This window comes from Chelonia mydas, chromosome 1 (assembly GCF_015237465.2).
Source record: "Chelonia mydas isolate rCheMyd1 chromosome 1, rCheMyd1.pri.v2, whole genome shotgun sequence".
NCBI lineage: Eukaryota > Metazoa > Chordata > Testudines > Cheloniidae > Chelonia > Chelonia mydas.
Window position 1 is genome coordinate 44,360,275 of NC_057849.1, and position 16,474 is coordinate 44,376,748.

Sequence of the window (16,474 nt, forward strand, 5' to 3'; positions counted from 1 at the left end):
AGATGCTTTGAGATCTAGGAATGAAGAGCCCTGTATAACACCTAATTGATACTGATGAAACTTACAAAGGGAAAATACAGGGTGAAGATAAGGAGAAATTTTGTTCAGCTGTGTAATTGTTTCCCAGAGGAACTTGGAGAAGTCTTGTTTCTGGATTTTTAAAAATGGGCTTGACAAAAACACTTAGGCTATTTACCACGTATGTTGGTATAACTTATGTCCATCAGGGGTGTGAAAAAACCACACCCCTGAACGACATAAGTTATACCGGCGTAAGCACCAGGGTGGACAGCACTGTGTCGGTGGGAGAGCTTCTCCTGCTGATATAGCTACTGCTACTTGTTGGGGGTGGTTTAATTATGTTGCCGGGAGAGCGCTCTCATGTTAGCATAGAGCAGCTACAGGAGAGATCTTACAGTGGCTCAGCTGCATTGGTACAGCTATGCCACTGTAAGCTCGCCAGTGTAGACATAGCCTAAATAAAGTATTATAGGAAACAATCCTTCATTTGCAGGGAGATGAATTGTATGATTGAACAGGCTTTTTTCTCATCTCTAACTTCTATGAATGTATGAAAAAAAATGATTTTTTAATGAGCACAAAATCTGTCTAGATTCCTGAAACTCCAGCTGCATTTGTGTTTTTTTAAAGTAAAATGTATTGTCATTCTAGAGGGAGTGGGAGAGACAAGGATGTTGGTTTTAGTAACAGCTGTTGGTTTGAGTTCTTGCCAGTTGTCTAAAGACCTCCAAACTCTTTAGAATTAGAAGCTTCAACTTGTCTCTTAGAATAGCCACACTCTGGTGTTATTCAGTAGGATTGTGTATTGTGTTTGGAGTCTTTCATGCCTGTTACTTTCCATCTGCTTTCTGGATGAATTTTAAGTCTGTCTTGCTGTGGCAGCGTGGCTGTCTTTTTACATGCAGTAACCGTTCCTTGTAGTTTGCAATTATCCACTTTACTATAGGGACGTGTTCTGAACTGAATTGAAACAACACAGTGCTGAAACAGCTTGAAAAGCATTGGGAAAAAATTATCAGTTACCTCTTGTTCTTCTGTTTCTACACAAATAACTGGTGAATAATTAAATTCTAATTTAAAACAAGTTGTGCAGGTGGTTTTACTAAACATTTTAAAGATACATTATTAAAGGGACACTATAGCATTTTTTTAAAAAACAGACTAATCTAAAATAATCCATGTTTCTGAGAGTACCTTTAAATGGTATTCCCATAAAAGATTTTTTTTAACCGTTTTTAAATTTCTCTGCTCTCCTGCTGGTGTCATCACTATAGGGCACCAATATAAAATAAGCTCAGAACCAAACTTTGAACTCCAAGGGCTGAATCCAGAAAGGTGCTAAGCATTTTGGCCCTGATCTAGCAGAGCACTTAAGCACAATCTAAATATTAAGCATGTGAGTAGAACCGTTGACTTCAGTGGGATTAATCTTGTGCTTAAAGTTAAAACATGCTTTCCCAGATCATGGCTAGTATGATGAGAAACTTGAAGAATCCCTCCTTTCTTTCTCTCCCTTTATCATAAGCCTCTGTATCCTGCATCATCTTCAGTTGTATCCAAAATCTAGAGTATGTAGAATGAATGAATATGTAAGTCAGTGGCTGGTATAACTGATGGTCGGTCATACTTTGGTAAACTGGTTAGTTATCTGAAAAAATTACAACTCACTGCATTACTTGCTTCGTCCTACGTTCCTGCTTGTTTCTGAAAAATGTGAATATACTAAAAAAGTATTCTCCTTCCTTCTCTGTTCCAAAATGTTTGCTAAAAATATTGTAATTAACAATGAAGCAGTTTGCTTTGTGCTATGCCAGAATGCAGTATGCTTCATTCTGCACAACTTCACTTGTACTGGCAGAACAACTCTCTGGAGCCACAGAGTAACTTGTAACAGCAGAAAGGGCAATGTAGAGGAAAAATGAAGATAGAAGATGGATGTTCATAGATTTTTAAGGCTAGAAGGGACCATTTCTGGTCTTCTTTTCTGATCTCCTGCAGAAGAACCTCTTTTTAATAACTGCTTAAGAAGTTCTTTTTACAAAGTTCCTCTGTAGGTTTTCAGTTCTCTTGAAAATACAGTATCTCATCTTCTCTAATGTATCCTAATACAGTAGTCACTGTGGAATAACCACCGGTATATTAGCCTGGTTACATGGACTAATTCAATAAAATAGTAGAAATACCAGCAAGCATTTTCGTACAAGTCTTGCAGCATCTGGTCATACAATAGGATAGAGCTATAGAAAAATGATGTCTTTTCTTTGAGCCTTTGTCTCCTCTCAGGTGGTTCCATTTGAATGTGAGGATGGTTGTGTGTGTCATACTAAAAGCATATTTATAAAAGGACTTAGCATTTTCTACAGAATGTAAGTAGTCAAAAGATCACTTGAAACACTTCCTGTTTTGTGAAAACCATCTGCACATTGGGTATTTCTGTTACGGTATACAATTCTTTCCTTGGAGGCCAAGCTTAAAAATATCTGAATGATCCTATTAAATGCATGGCCCCTCCTGACCTCCCACTCTTCTCTACTCACTTCCTTTCCTTCCAATCTCTATTCCTCTCCTCTGAATTTTGAATCTATTCTTTCTAACTTCAATAATTTTTCTTTAACTGGTTGGATTTTTATAAGCAAATTTTGTTTTCTTGTAAATTGTATAATACAAATTGGTTTATATTTTAACCACTCGTGTTATATATAATTAAATGTTTAAAGTATTGCTAAGGTTAGGTAGCAAATGGTTAATATATTATGAGAATTTATGTATTATGAGAAGTTTATGTATATTTTATGTTTGTTTTTGTGTATATAGCTTTTAAAAAAATAATAAAAAGTTAATATAAAAAAATCTGCACCTGGCAGTGCTTTTTCTCAGTCTGAATGTGCCCTAGTAATGCAGAGACATATTTCATCTCCTACTCCTAGATGCTGTTACCATCTATTGAAAGAGAATTTAGCCATTATGCTGCCATGACCCCATAAGATTTTTCCAACTTGTTTACTTGGCTTGGAAAGTGTGGTGTGAGATGCAGAGTAGTGGTAAGAAAATGATGGAAGGATTATATATTCACAAAGAATTACATGTTACATTTGTTAAAACATGTATGGTAGTGAATAAAACGGGGTGAAGAATAGATATATTTTTACTAGCGGTATACAAAAGTTTGTAGCACTGGAAAGTTCTACAATAATTAGTAAAGCAACAGACACTTAATTGAAAAGATTCTTATGTTAATAAATGGATACCACCAGATCAAGCAGAAAATTATTCCTTTAAAAAGTGCTGTCTTAATTTTTAATCAGAGCTGAATGAAGTATGGTATTAGAGTTTATGCTTATTTATTAATTGACTTTAATTAAGAAAAGCCTGTAAATTATTTTAAAAATCTGATGTGTGTGCCTCCATATTGTAGATTTCATATCTGATTGAATCATACAGATGAAATATAATTTTCCAAGGAAATTATACATTCAAGTTGAGTACCTTTTTCTGATCTGCCTCTGCTTAAGAAATGTATCTTTAATGTATGAGAGCACAATTGCATAAATAAAACAAGCAATTACTAGTATATTCTTTTAACATAGTGCATATTTTAATTATTATTGCTGAGCATACATATTGGAATTTAACTTCCAATTGAAACATATTAAATAAATAAATAAATTGTTAAATAAGCTACAAAGTAAATACACCCAAAAGCACAACTTGCAGCTAGAACTAGTGTGTCTTTTTACTGAGGGGCAGAACATTTAAGAAAGCCCACTTGAAAGAAGAAAAGCTGTGCACAATTATATATAAAACACAAATTCCACTATATTTATCCAGTTAAAACAATACTCACACTTATCAAGTAGAGGACATTACTGCTAAATTGCAAATCACAATGACTAATTCTCAGAAAATATATTTTTGTGAAATGTTAATCATGCACTAGAATTTCAGAAACTTTGCTCGTATATGACATGGAGAGTGCTTAAATCTTTACTAGTCTGTATGATGATGTTGCCTGTGAATAGGTTATAGGTAACTATATGATATATTTTATGTATTGAAGTAATTTTAAGATTTGGGATCTGCAGTTATACTAATGATGGCCTATTAATTTACTTCCTACTAGCTTCAGTTTTATCCCTTTCTTACACAGTTAAATAATTCCTTATAAGTAGTTTCATGTTCAACACAAATAGTATGCTGTATCCTGTATAAAGTGTGCATAAGCTTTAGCAGTTCTAAACTTCCAGAAGTCTTTTGTTAGGCCAAAATCATAAGACTGAATAATCTAAGATGTTAAATAGTGCTTTAAAAACTAATAATCCAGTCCTCGAGGAGTACAAAAACACCAAACAGGAACCAAAAATCTTCATATGGGTCTTGTATTAAATAAAAAATGAGTTTCCTGTATCTGGTCTGAAACACCAGATGTAAAACAAAATATCACCAAACTGAACTGGATTTAAGACATGAAATATTTTAAAAAGCTTTCTGTCGCGGGAGGACTAAGATATTAAAATTCAAGTCTGTGTCATTTAAATAATTTTTATTAAGATCCTGTTTTGAAAACCTCTTAAAATTAAATAATTTGTGTGTTTAATATTGAGTTAAAAGTTAACTTTGTAAATACTCAATGGACTGCTCTAAAATATTTTTTTCTTCCCAGCTTGCCACAAGTGAATTCTAAAGATTTATTTCAAAAACAGTGGTTGCTAAAAGTATTGTATAGTTTTGTCTCAAAAGCAGAAAGACTTTATTTCTGTTTTACCAATATGATTTCAATATACTCCTGGGAGAATTCTGCTCCTTAAGAATTCTGCGCCTAAAAATTAAAAATTCTGCAAAATTCTGCATATTTTATTTGTCAGAATAACACAATATAATCACACCAGTTGCAAATATTTTTGTAATTTATTTCAAAATACTTGTCAGTGAGTATGTCTGTAATAATAGAGATAAAAAAAGATTCAGGAAATGTTGCTTGACTGAGGCTCCCACTGTCACCCCTAGGCGTCTGGGACTCCCACTGTATGCACTGAGACAGGTTCCCCTATCAGCTCCGATTTCATATGTCTCTGCTGTTGACTCCAGGGAGGCTCGGATGTGCTCTTGGACCTCATGAACTGTTTGCCCTGGAAGGGATGAGGCCTCTGCCTGCTAAGAAGGCCTCCTTCCTAAGTCGGATCTGCTGTCTTCTGATCATGTCCTGTAATACACCCCATTTTGTCTGCACCTCCACTTGTACAGGACTCCAGTTTCTCTGAGTCAGAGGACTCTGATGATACGCATGGTCCATTGCTTCTGTTCTGAAGGCATGACTACCCGAAGGTTCTGATGGCGCTGTGGCAATACCTTCCATTGTCTCCGCTTGAGAGCCGCTGGTATCTGGCTCCATGGGCACTGCCACCGCAGTATCAGGATCAACCAGGTTGGCCATATTGGAGCTTGTGGCCCCAGTATCTGGCTTTGGAACCGTCCCAATCCACCCAGGAGGAGTCCCCAATTTCACCCACCCGTCCTTTGTTGAGTAGACATTTGGAATCGGGACTGGACGATGCACCAGTTAGCCCAGCTCCATTGGTACCTCTGGGTCTGGAGAGGCTTCCCTCGTCGTCTCCAGATGTCGCTTTGTTGTTGACATCTTCCTCTTTTCCTGATAACTATCATCAATTTCAGGAGCTGCTAAGAAGAACAGCTAATGCTGTTCGGATCCTGTTGGAAGGGGTGGAGTGCAGGACAGTCAGCACCAACTGTCAGACATTTTGCATGCATTGGTACCAGCTAGAGTGGCTCTACTGATTAACGATGCCATTCTCCAACTGACATGTACTGTATGACATACCCAGGCCACATGTACCCCCACCCCAAAAGGGGAGGAAAAGAGATTGTCCCCTCCAAGGGGTCTGAGTTTCTGTTCTCCCACCCTATGCCTAATTTCCTGGTGATTCAGGCTGCCATGGAGCGGACCAAACGGCATCCATGCTCCACTCCCTTTGACAATGAGGGCAAGAGTTTGGACCTTATGGATAGGAAGGTCTATTCCTCGGCCAGCCTCCTGTTCCGTATTTCGAACTGCCTTCTGCTGATGGCCAAATATGACTTTTTGAACTATGTCCAGATGGTGAATTTTGTGGACAAGCTACCACAGCAGGATCGTGCCTACTTCCAAGCTATTTTGGAGGAGGGCAAGTTGGTCACTAGAACCATATTTCATGCTGCGGTTGATTCCACAGACACGTCCTCGTATAGAATGGCAACTCAAATCATCATGAGCAGGGAATTCTGGTTAGACTCCTCAGGCTTCCCTAGGGAAGTACAAAGCACAACTGAGGACTTCCCTTTTGATGAATCATACCTCTTCAATCAGAAGACGGATGATTCTTTACACTCACTGAAAGACTCTAGAGCTGCCCTGCAATCCCTAGGCATTTATATGCCAGTACCCAAATGAAAATTTTATCGCCCGCTGTCTATACAGCACTACAGAGCTCCCCAGTTCTACGACTAGCGAGCCTTTGAGCCTCCGCAGAAGTGCACAAAGGTCTGCCTCATCCTCCAGGGCAGTCATCTGTGCAGCACACTCAATCTTCACATAAGTGATATTTGAGTTCATCTAGAAAGCTGTTAACCACTTTGCACCCCAGTGCTCTTGCCAGCCATCCTTTTCAGGGACCATCTCAAACTCTTTCTGCCAGCATGAAGCATGATAACAGTGGACAGGTGGGTCCTGGATGTCATTTGACACAGCTATACAATTGAGTTTATGACACTGCCTCCTCCACATCTCCCAACCCAGTCCTCTCTCAGGGACTGCTTTCATGACAGTGTCCTTGCCCTAAAGGTGGATTCCCTACTGCAGAGAGGAGCAATAGAACCAGTCCCCACAACCTTTCAGGACACAGGGTCCTCTCATGGATTGGTAACTGGTTAAAAGAGTGGAAACAAAGGGTAGAAATAAATGGTCAGTTTTCAGAATGGAGAGAGGTAAATAGTATTGTCCCCCAAGGGTCTGTATTGGGACCAGTACTATTCAACATATTCATAAATGATCTGGAAAAAGGGGTAAACAGTGAGGTGGCCAAATTTGCAGATGATACAAAACTACTCAAGATATGCAGGCAGACTGAGAAGAGCTACAAAAGGATCTTTCAAAACTGGGTGACTGAGCAACAAAATGGCAGATGAAATTCAGTGTTGGTAAATGCAAAGTAATGCACGTTGGAAAACATAATCCGAAATATACATATAAAATAATGGGGTCTAAATTAGCTGATGCCACTCAAGAAAGAGATCTTAGTCATTGTTGATAGTTCTCTGAAAAAATCTACTCAGTGTGCAGTGGCAGTCAAAAAAGTGAACAGAATGTTGGGAATCATTAAGAAAGGGTTAGATAATAAGACAGAAAATGTCATATTGCCTCTATATAAATCCATGGTATGCCCACATCTTGAATACTGCATCCAGATGTGGTTGCCCCATCTCAGAAAAGATATATTGGAATTGAAAAAGGTTCAGAAAAGGGCAACAAAAATGATTAGGGGTATGGAATGGCTTCGATATGAGGAGAGATTAATAATACTGGGAGTTTTCAACTTGGAAAAGAGATGACTAAGGGGGAATATGATGGAGGTCTATAAAATCATGACTGATGTGGAGAAAGTAAATAAGGAAGTGTTATTTACTTCTTTTCATAACACAAGAACTAGAGGTCACTAAATGAAATTAATAGGGCGCAGGCTTAAAACAAAAGGAAGTATTTTTTTCACACAATGCACAGTCAGTCTGTGGAAGTCTTTGCCAGAGGATGTTGTGAAGGCCAAGACTATAACAGATACAAAAAAGAACTAGATAAGTTCCTGGAGGATAAGGTCCATCAATGGCTATTAGCTAGGATGGGCAGGGATGGTGTTCCTAGCCTCTGTTTGCCAGAAACTGGGAATGGGCTGCCTGTTCTGTTCATTCCTGCTGGGGCAGCTGGCATTGGCCACTGTCGGAAGACAGGATACTAGGTTAGATGGACCTTTGGTCTGACCCAGTATGGCTGCTCTTTTGTTCTTATGTTTTTTTACCTACAAAGGATGAGGCCATTCCAGAAGTCTCCTAGACTATTTGTTGCCATAGCAGACCGAATTCAGGGGCAGGCCATCTCCATCCAGAGACTCTTGAAGTAGGTCTCAGGGTGCATTACGCTCTTTCAGTTGTCAGGGCAGTTCCCACCAGGTGGGATTCGGGCCCATTCCACATGAGCACAGGCATCAACTACCGCCGCGTTCCACAATATGTCCCTTATGAACATATGTAAGGTGGTCATGTGGAGTTCAGTACACAACTTTTCTTCTCTCTATGCCCTGGTGCAAGACTCTGTGACGGATGCCTCGTTTGGTGCAGCAGTCTCCGTTCGATGGTGCACCCTTCTGTTATCTTTTGACTGCTTGTTAATCACCCTCAGTGGAATACAATAGGGACCATCACTCGAAGAAGAAGAGGAGGTTACTTACCTGTAACTGGAGGCTTTTTGAGATGTGTAATCTCTATCTGTATTCCAATCCCGCCCTCCTTCCCCTCTGCTGCAGATTTGTTAGATTTGTGGTAGAGAAGGAACTGAAGGTGCAGTCAGTCCATCCTGCCCTTTATCGCCTTGGGTGAAACCATGAGGCAGTACAAGGACGCATGCGTGGACCGATGGACTACTTTGAAAAGCTCCAAGCGCACAGCGCATGTGGATAACCCTCAGTGGAATACAGATATGGACCATCTCAAAGAACCTCCAGTTACAGGTAAGCAATCTCCCCTTCAGCACAAATTCTGCATTGCACAGTTGTGCAGAATTATCTCAGGAGTAAATTAAAGGTGAAAGGTCACTACTTTATTACTGTTCCAGTGCAGCAAAGAGGAAGACTTCAGTATTTGCCTTCAAATAAAGTCTTGCCACTTACAGTTTTCCAAGGTAGATACCAGATTTCTGTACAAAAATGTGCCCTCCTGGAATATATCTGTGATCCTACAGATCTAAACATTTATTCTTAAATAGTGCATGGCTGTTGTCATCAGATATTTTTTTTAAAAAAGAAAGAAAATACATGAGCTTTCCCATGTCTACAGTAACATCATTGGTTCACGTGCTGATCATCACTTCCCTTAACTATTGCAACTTCCTCCTCTCTCTAATCTCCTTTATACTAACTTTGCCTCATTCCCTTTGTTTGTTCCAAAATGCCCATCTCAAAATGATCTTTCTTGCCTCTCAGTGGCTTCGACTGAATTTACAAAGATTTATTAACTGATATTAAAAAAGTAACTTGTTATGTTTACCTCCACCTTTGAGTCACTTCACTGTATCCCCATTGGACGTTGCATCAAGTTCAAACTTTTCGTCTTTACTTTCTTTCGGACCTGTATTATACAGCCATCGTGCCCTTGTCTCCTTTCACAATCCCTTCAGTCTGCTCTGTTTTGCCACATGGTTGCCTGTCTCCATCCTCAACCCCTACAGGGACACCAGCCTTGATGTCCCTTTTGTTTTCGCTAACAAATGTCTCAGCACATTCCATTTTGCCTTTTATACTTGAAATGGTCTTGCAAAATCTATTTGTCAAGTCTGCATCAGTACCTCATTCAGATCATTCCTAAAAGCATATTTCTGCAACATCACCTAGAAATTTAAGAATATTTGCAGTTACAAAATATCAAACCCCGTAACATACACACAACCAACAGCTGTACGACCCATAAGACCTTAAGTGAGCAATTTTATTTCTGTAACCTGTGTCCTCTCCCCCAGCACATTACTGTTGGATGTTAGATCTTCGTTTGTCTGTTAAGTCCATTTAGACTATAAACTCTTCAGGGCAGGGGCTTGTCATCCTTGTGTTTTCTGGGCCGTGTAGAACACCTGAAGGTGATCTAAAATAAGCAATAAAGGAAACACTTATTTAAGGTATATTAGGGAAATCTCCAGTATACATTGTAACTTCCTATTTTGCTTGAACTATAACACTATTTTTTCTGTAAATTGCAGATTGTTAGCCATGCCTTTAGTAAAGAGGAACATTGAACCTAGGCACCTCTGCCGAGGAGCTCTTCCTGAAGGAATAACTAGTGAATTGGAATGTGTAACCAACAGTACCCTTGCTGCTATTATACGGCAACTAAGCAGTCTGAGTAAGTCTTTATAGTTTTGTACTTTTGTTTGTTAATGAAAAATTGAGTCGCACAAAGGCTTTAAGTTTGCTTGTTTTAAATGGACAAATTAAAATGTAAGACTTCCCCATTTGCAAAGTGTATAATAATAATACTTCTGCTCTTATATATTGCTTTACATCTTCAAAGGTCTGTGCAAACACCTCCCTGAGGCAGCTAGAGTTTAGATGTGGAAATTGTGGCACAGAGAGAATAAGTGAACTTGCCCCAGGCCACGTAAATCAATCTAAAAGCCAAGATTAGAACATGCATCACGAATTCCTGGCTTCTCGTCCCTTGCTCAGTCCAGTAGACCACTCTGCTTCTTGGCATTTGGTGGCCATAGGAAGTTGGTTCAGTTGTCTTTTAAAGAACTTATTTTTTCTTAGGAATCTCTTCTTCCTTTATATGCACATGACACGTTAATACTAATGAGAAATAAGCACACATATCAGGAAGAGAATGGATCCCATTGTCCCCTTGTAAGCAGAAAGACAAACAGTAACTGAGGAAAGTTAGAGTAACTTAAGAGAATTTTAAAAAGAAAGTCTAGATTTGTTTAGATTTATTTAAAGAAGAAAGAGCTTCAATTTTTGTGTATTTTAGAAATTCAGATAATTACGATATTTATTTTAGCTATAGATTAAATATGTTTGACTTTAGACTCTTTTCTGCCAGAAACAAATCGTTTCATGAAGTAATTTATGCAGGTAAAGCTCTTAATTAAAAAGTCAGTCATGTGACTTCACTAGGTTTCCAGCTCCGTAGGATAATGGCACTAGATACTATTCTTTTGAGCTTACATTTATTGGGAAAGTTTGAGTCAACTGAACTTGTTTAGAGAGCAGTGAACTCTGACTAAACCACCCTGTACTAAACTGTGTCCAAGAAAAGTATCATATTTAAATATCTGACTGCAGTTCTAAATGTTGTTTAATGGGAGTGAATCTCATGGGGTATGTCCTCAGGATTCTATTTCTATATATATTGTGGCAGAGCTATTGTGATGCTGAAGTTAAGATTGTGTCCTGTTCTGTTTTGCACTGAAAGCAGGAGCTCTACACAGAGGGCCTCTGTGCATTTCCACTTAGAGGATTTGGCACCTGTAGTATCAAGCTATGGAACTGCATAAAAAACTTGTTGGGAGGGGTACAGGAGTGCTCTTGTGCTGGTGCTTGTCATTGGCTCCATCTGCACAAGACAGTGCATGCCATTGCTGCTGAGAGCTAACAGAACTACCTCTCTTATCCATGAGCTTGTTTTTCCTCCAGTGTTCTGTTACAACTATATTGTTCAGGGAAGTGTTGTTGGGAGCCATTCGACCTCAAGTTACCCTCAAAACTGTCAGGTCCCGACCCCAGCTGGGGTTCAAATATGTGCATCTTGCTCAGCTGTATTTCCCGAAACAGATGCCTCTCAGTTTGTTAGTATTAGGATCATATCTGAATCCTTATGTGCAAGGGTTGGCTAGTAGAGAACATCAAAATGTTTATTCTCAAAAGAAAGCATAAAGATTAATTCATGCAAAATTTTGATCGTTATTTCTGAACACTTCAGGAAGTAGTACAATACTGCCTTTTGTCCCAGACACCAAGAATGTATTGTCCATCCAAAAGAGGGCCCTGAGCGCAGTGAAGGGTGTGTTTTCGTGGCTCCTGCAATGGAAGAGGGTAAAAAGGACAAGATGGCCCAGGTCTTGAGAGATTTCCAGCCTCCTCAGGACTTCTGGGCTGGGCTTAAGGTTTTGTGAGATTTAGCTCGTGATTTGGAGCCATAATGTCTCACAGGATTTGTCAGGAGATTTGGAGCCATGATAAGAGCAGTGTGCTCAGTCACTTCCTGTTTGCTGCTTACCAGCAGTGAACCCACCCTCCCTTCCTGTGCTAGGTTGCTGTGGGCTGTGCTAGTTGCCACTGTGGAGCGGAGAAAGAATTTTTCCCCGTATCACCAGATTGGCGGCGGCTGCTTGGGTTTTTTTTTGCCCTCCTCACAGCAAAAGCTAGGGATTTGGTTTTGGACAACCGGAGGCTGGAATTCTCCCCTTCCCGGCGGTAACAGTTTGGACTTACGTCAGTATCATGTAGTTGTTGCAACTTTTCTCTAGTGCCCATTGCAGGACCTCACTGATATAAGCTGTTTTTCGAAAAGAGATGCTCTAGGATTTACTTTGGGGAAGTTCTGTGGCCTGTGTTCTACAGGAGGTCAGACTAGATTATCACAATGGTCCCTTTGGGCCTTGGCGTCTATGAATCTATGACAGACCCTTGGAAGGGAAAGTACTGAACCAGGGAGAGTTTAGACACAGGCTGAGCCTGCTTCCCTTAAAAGACTCAAACTTTGGGTTCCCAAAAGGAATAAAAGACTGTAATTGTACTTGAGAATTATGAAGCATGCAGACCTTAAAGATATTTGGAACTGAAATTATAATGGGTGTAAAACTCTGTTAACATAAATATGATACTCCTTTGTTTTAAGTATTGCTACGTTGTCCATTTCCCTTCTACTTCGCCCCACTTCCTTAGTTTCTGTGGTGGTGAGATCATCCTAGCCCAATAGTCAATAATAAATTAGTGTCACTGGAGTCCTGTAAAAAAAACCAGTATGTGATTAGGTAACTATGTGATTATGTAACTAAAAACTGTTTCATAATATATATGCAGAAGGGGGCAGAATTAAAGTTTGACAGGCAACCATGCTGCATGGCCCTGATACTTTTTAATCTATATACCATGGATATGCCAGCGACAGAATCGAGGAAATTCATGTATGCGGATGATATCGCCCTAGCTGTTCAGCACACAAGCCTCCATACCATCAAGTGCACACTAACCCAAGATCTTAGCACAGTGACTGATTATTTCCAATGCGGGAAACTTAGGCCTAACCTGAAAACTAAGGTGACCACTTTCCGTCTGAACAATAAAATGTCTAATACCAAACTCGATGTGCAGTTCTACGGTAAGAACGTCAGCCATTAGGTTAACCCAAAGTATCTCAGCATTACACTGGACCAGAGTTTGACCTTTCGACAACACTTTGAGAACACTTGTGATAAGGTCAGGTCTTGTGTTATGTTTATCCGGAAACTGGCCAGAACATCATGAGGCTTCAGTCCATGGACCCTATGAACCTCAACAATTGCCTTGGTGTATTCTGCATCTGAGTACTGAGTGTTGGCTCACAGAGGTCTCACTAAACTCCTTGATACACAACTCAATAACACCATGCACATAGTGTCAGAGACGCTCAAATTGATTCAAGTTGACTGACTCCTGGTCCTGTCGCATATCCAGCCTCCACAGATTAGAAGAGCTGCTGAGACATCTTGCTTTCTCAGTCATGTCAATGCAAACATGAGGATCCGTTGCATGATGACCTGCAGAACCCACCAAAGACCAGATGAAAATCCTGCAATCCTCTTTGGAACTGCATGAAGAGCCTTTCGCTCAACTTCAATGCTGAGGCTCAAGGAAAGAGCCACATGGAACATTTTGATCGCTCACAGCAAGCAGCTCATCTCTGACCCTGCCGAGGAACCACCAGGTTTTGACTGGTGCTGATTGAATCGCATCATGACATCTCATTGGAGATGTGGACAAACCCTCTTTAAATGAAAAATGAGCCAAATACGTGTATGCAACTGTGGTCACCAGGCACAAACGATGGAGTACATCATATCTGAGGGTTCCCTTCATTCTTCGCTGGGGGCCTGAAGGACATTCACCAGCTCACTGCTGCAGCAATGTGCTAGCTATCAAATCTAGCTGTAAATTTGTAATCATTGCTAGCTACCCAAGCCATACTAAAGAAGAAGACGGGCAACCATAAGTCTGCCTGTTAAGTGCTTGATTGTACAACCTGAATAATATTCTTAATGTAGGTTTTTGTAAGTAACTTCCTTGTTTTTAAAAAAAGAAAAAGGTAAAAAAACTCATTGTATTACGTTCAACTGTAACAACTTTCTCCCATCATGTATTATTGGTCAGGTGTGAGTCCTGAACCTTCAGCACCACAGCACAGACTCTTGCCACCTGAGCATCAGGATTTAGGACAAAGCTTTTATCCCAGAAGCAGGCATGGGCTGTTGGGGCCACATGCTAGGCTCAAGGTTGGCCAGTGGAAGACTAACCGAGCTTGTGTGTGCTGTCTCCCTCCATCTCTTCTCCATCCCTGGGAGGTCAAAGGAGCTTCTGCCCCCAGAGGGGTATTGGGGAAGGGCTAATGGTGCCGTTTGCTGGGTCTGGGGAGGAATGGGGCTAATAGGGTTAAACGTGGGGTGGGCCTGATCCAGCTATATCCCCTCTCACTCTGCTCTGGCAGCTCTTGGGCTTTCTCAGTGTAGTGTGCTGCTGCTGATTAGATTAGAACAATCATGGTCAGTTATTTTGACATGCTGCTAAAATGATAATTCCTGAGCAACCCACACAAGAGAAGGGAAATAGCAATTTTTAACAATTAATATATTTTGGCCAAACCAGATTGGAATTTCATTGCACGAGTGAAATGCACATCTCTGGCCCCCAGGGCTTTGTTCCCTCCAGTGTTAATACTGAGGCCTGGTCTACATTAGAAAATTAGGTCAGTATAACTATGTTGCTCAGAGGTGTGAAAAAGCCACACCCTGGAGCGATCTAGTTAAACTGACCTAACCCACTGTGTAGACAGTACCAGGTTGATGGGAGAATTCTCCTGTCAACCTAGCTGCCGCCTTCTGGGGAGGTGGAGTCGTTATGCCGACAAGAAAAGCTCTTCCGTCTACATAGGTAGCGCTACACTGAAGCGCTACAGTGGTGCAGCTGCTTTTTAAGCGTAGACAAGACCCCAGTAAGAGTCAGACCTCTTCCTTGAGCTTTGTGCATACAAAATGCTGGCTGCTAACTCTCCATCTTGGATACTTTTATATAGGCTTGGAAGAATTAGATTTTCATTGGTAAACGTTGATTTCAGGGCCAGGGCCAGACTTAGGGAAAATGGCACCCTGGGCGAACTTGCATTTTGGTGCCTCTGGCCCCTATGGGCATGGTGCCCCCGCATTGCCCCTGGCCCCCATGGGCTCCCCAGGCTTCCCATCCTCCCTTCACCCCAAAGGCCTGCTCCCCCTCCTGCACCCCCTTCACTCCTAACCCCTGCATCCCCCTCCTGCACCTATGTGGGGAAACAGAGCTGGATGCACAAAGCAGCTGGCATTGCTGCTCGCTCCCACCAGGACTGTTGCTCCTCTGCTCTGCACACTGGGGGGGAGGGGGGGGCGAGGAGCAACATCAGGGCTCTCTGCATCTAGGTCACTTTCCCTGCCTGGGCTGCATAAGGAGAGGGCATGAGAGCAGCAGCTGCTGATGCCTCACAGCACAGCCCAGGTGGGGAAAGTGACCTGGATGCAGGGAGCCCTGGGTGTGTGTGTTGAGGGGGAACAGCGTAAAGGAGACTGTGGAATTAAATTTTTGCATGAAATTGGGGCAGCCAGAAACCCTGACCCAGGCCTGCCACCGAGCCTCCCCCTCCCCCGCCAGCTCGCACCACCCAGTGGTATGAACCTCTGGGGGAGGAGGTGGGGCCGGAGCAGAGCCGCAGCGGCTGAGGGCTCCTCTCTGCCCGGCGCCGGTGGAGAGAAGTGGGGCAGGGGCTGGGCCGGGTGGACAGGAACCAGCACCGCGGCCCCTTGGCCGCAGCATGCAGGTATAGAACTGGGCTGGGCCAGTGCACAGCGCCATCTTTAGCAGGCCGCCCTGGGCAGCCGCCCTGGCCACCCACCCCAGAGGCCGGCTCTGTTGAGGGCATACACAGACACTGATGGAAAAATATAAATGCTGCTTGAGAACTTATTAGGGTTTGATTTAAGGATATTTTCTTTGTATATTTTGCATGTGATGTTGACAGTTTGCTTTGTAACAGTTATAAAACGTCAACATTTTGAATCTTATCTACTCTTATTAAATAATTGTCTGACCCTCCCAGAATTTCCCACCATTGTGAAAATTTAAATAGATAAAAATTAAAAAATGCTTAAAAGTAAACATTATCAGTCAAAACTATAAAAAAATCAAATTCTGCCAACCCTACTTTTATAGTAGTAGTATTAATATATTGCAACTCTCTTTTCACTTTCTCTGACTGCTGCCCTGTGAACTCTAATATTCTATCCTGTGCCGCCATGCTTGCTTTTACATTACTTCTCAACTGAGGTTAAGGTTGTGCTAATTTTAGCTACTTAAACATTGTAGTGTCATTTTTTCATCCTTGTGACGGACACCACAATGGTAGTAAATGCCATCTTAATTTA

At 41.2% G+C, this 16,474-nt stretch overlaps 1 protein-coding gene across 7 annotated transcripts in view; it reads left to right on the forward strand.

The window, feature by feature from the left end:
- Nucleotides 1-16,474, forward strand: part of WASF3 (WASP family member 3) — a 138,483-nt gene that overhangs the window by 90,248 nt on the left and 31,761 nt on the right. For all 7 annotated transcript variants that reach the window (XM_043531074.1, XM_037891455.2, XM_037891427.2 and 4 more), the window contains one exon: nt 10,034-10,176. In XM_043531074.1, coding sequence (XP_043387009.1) covers nt 10,044-10,176 — 133 coding nt within the window. In that variant the 5' untranslated portion in view covers nt 10,034-10,043. The remainder of the gene's footprint in view (nt 1-10,033; nt 10,177-16,474) is intronic.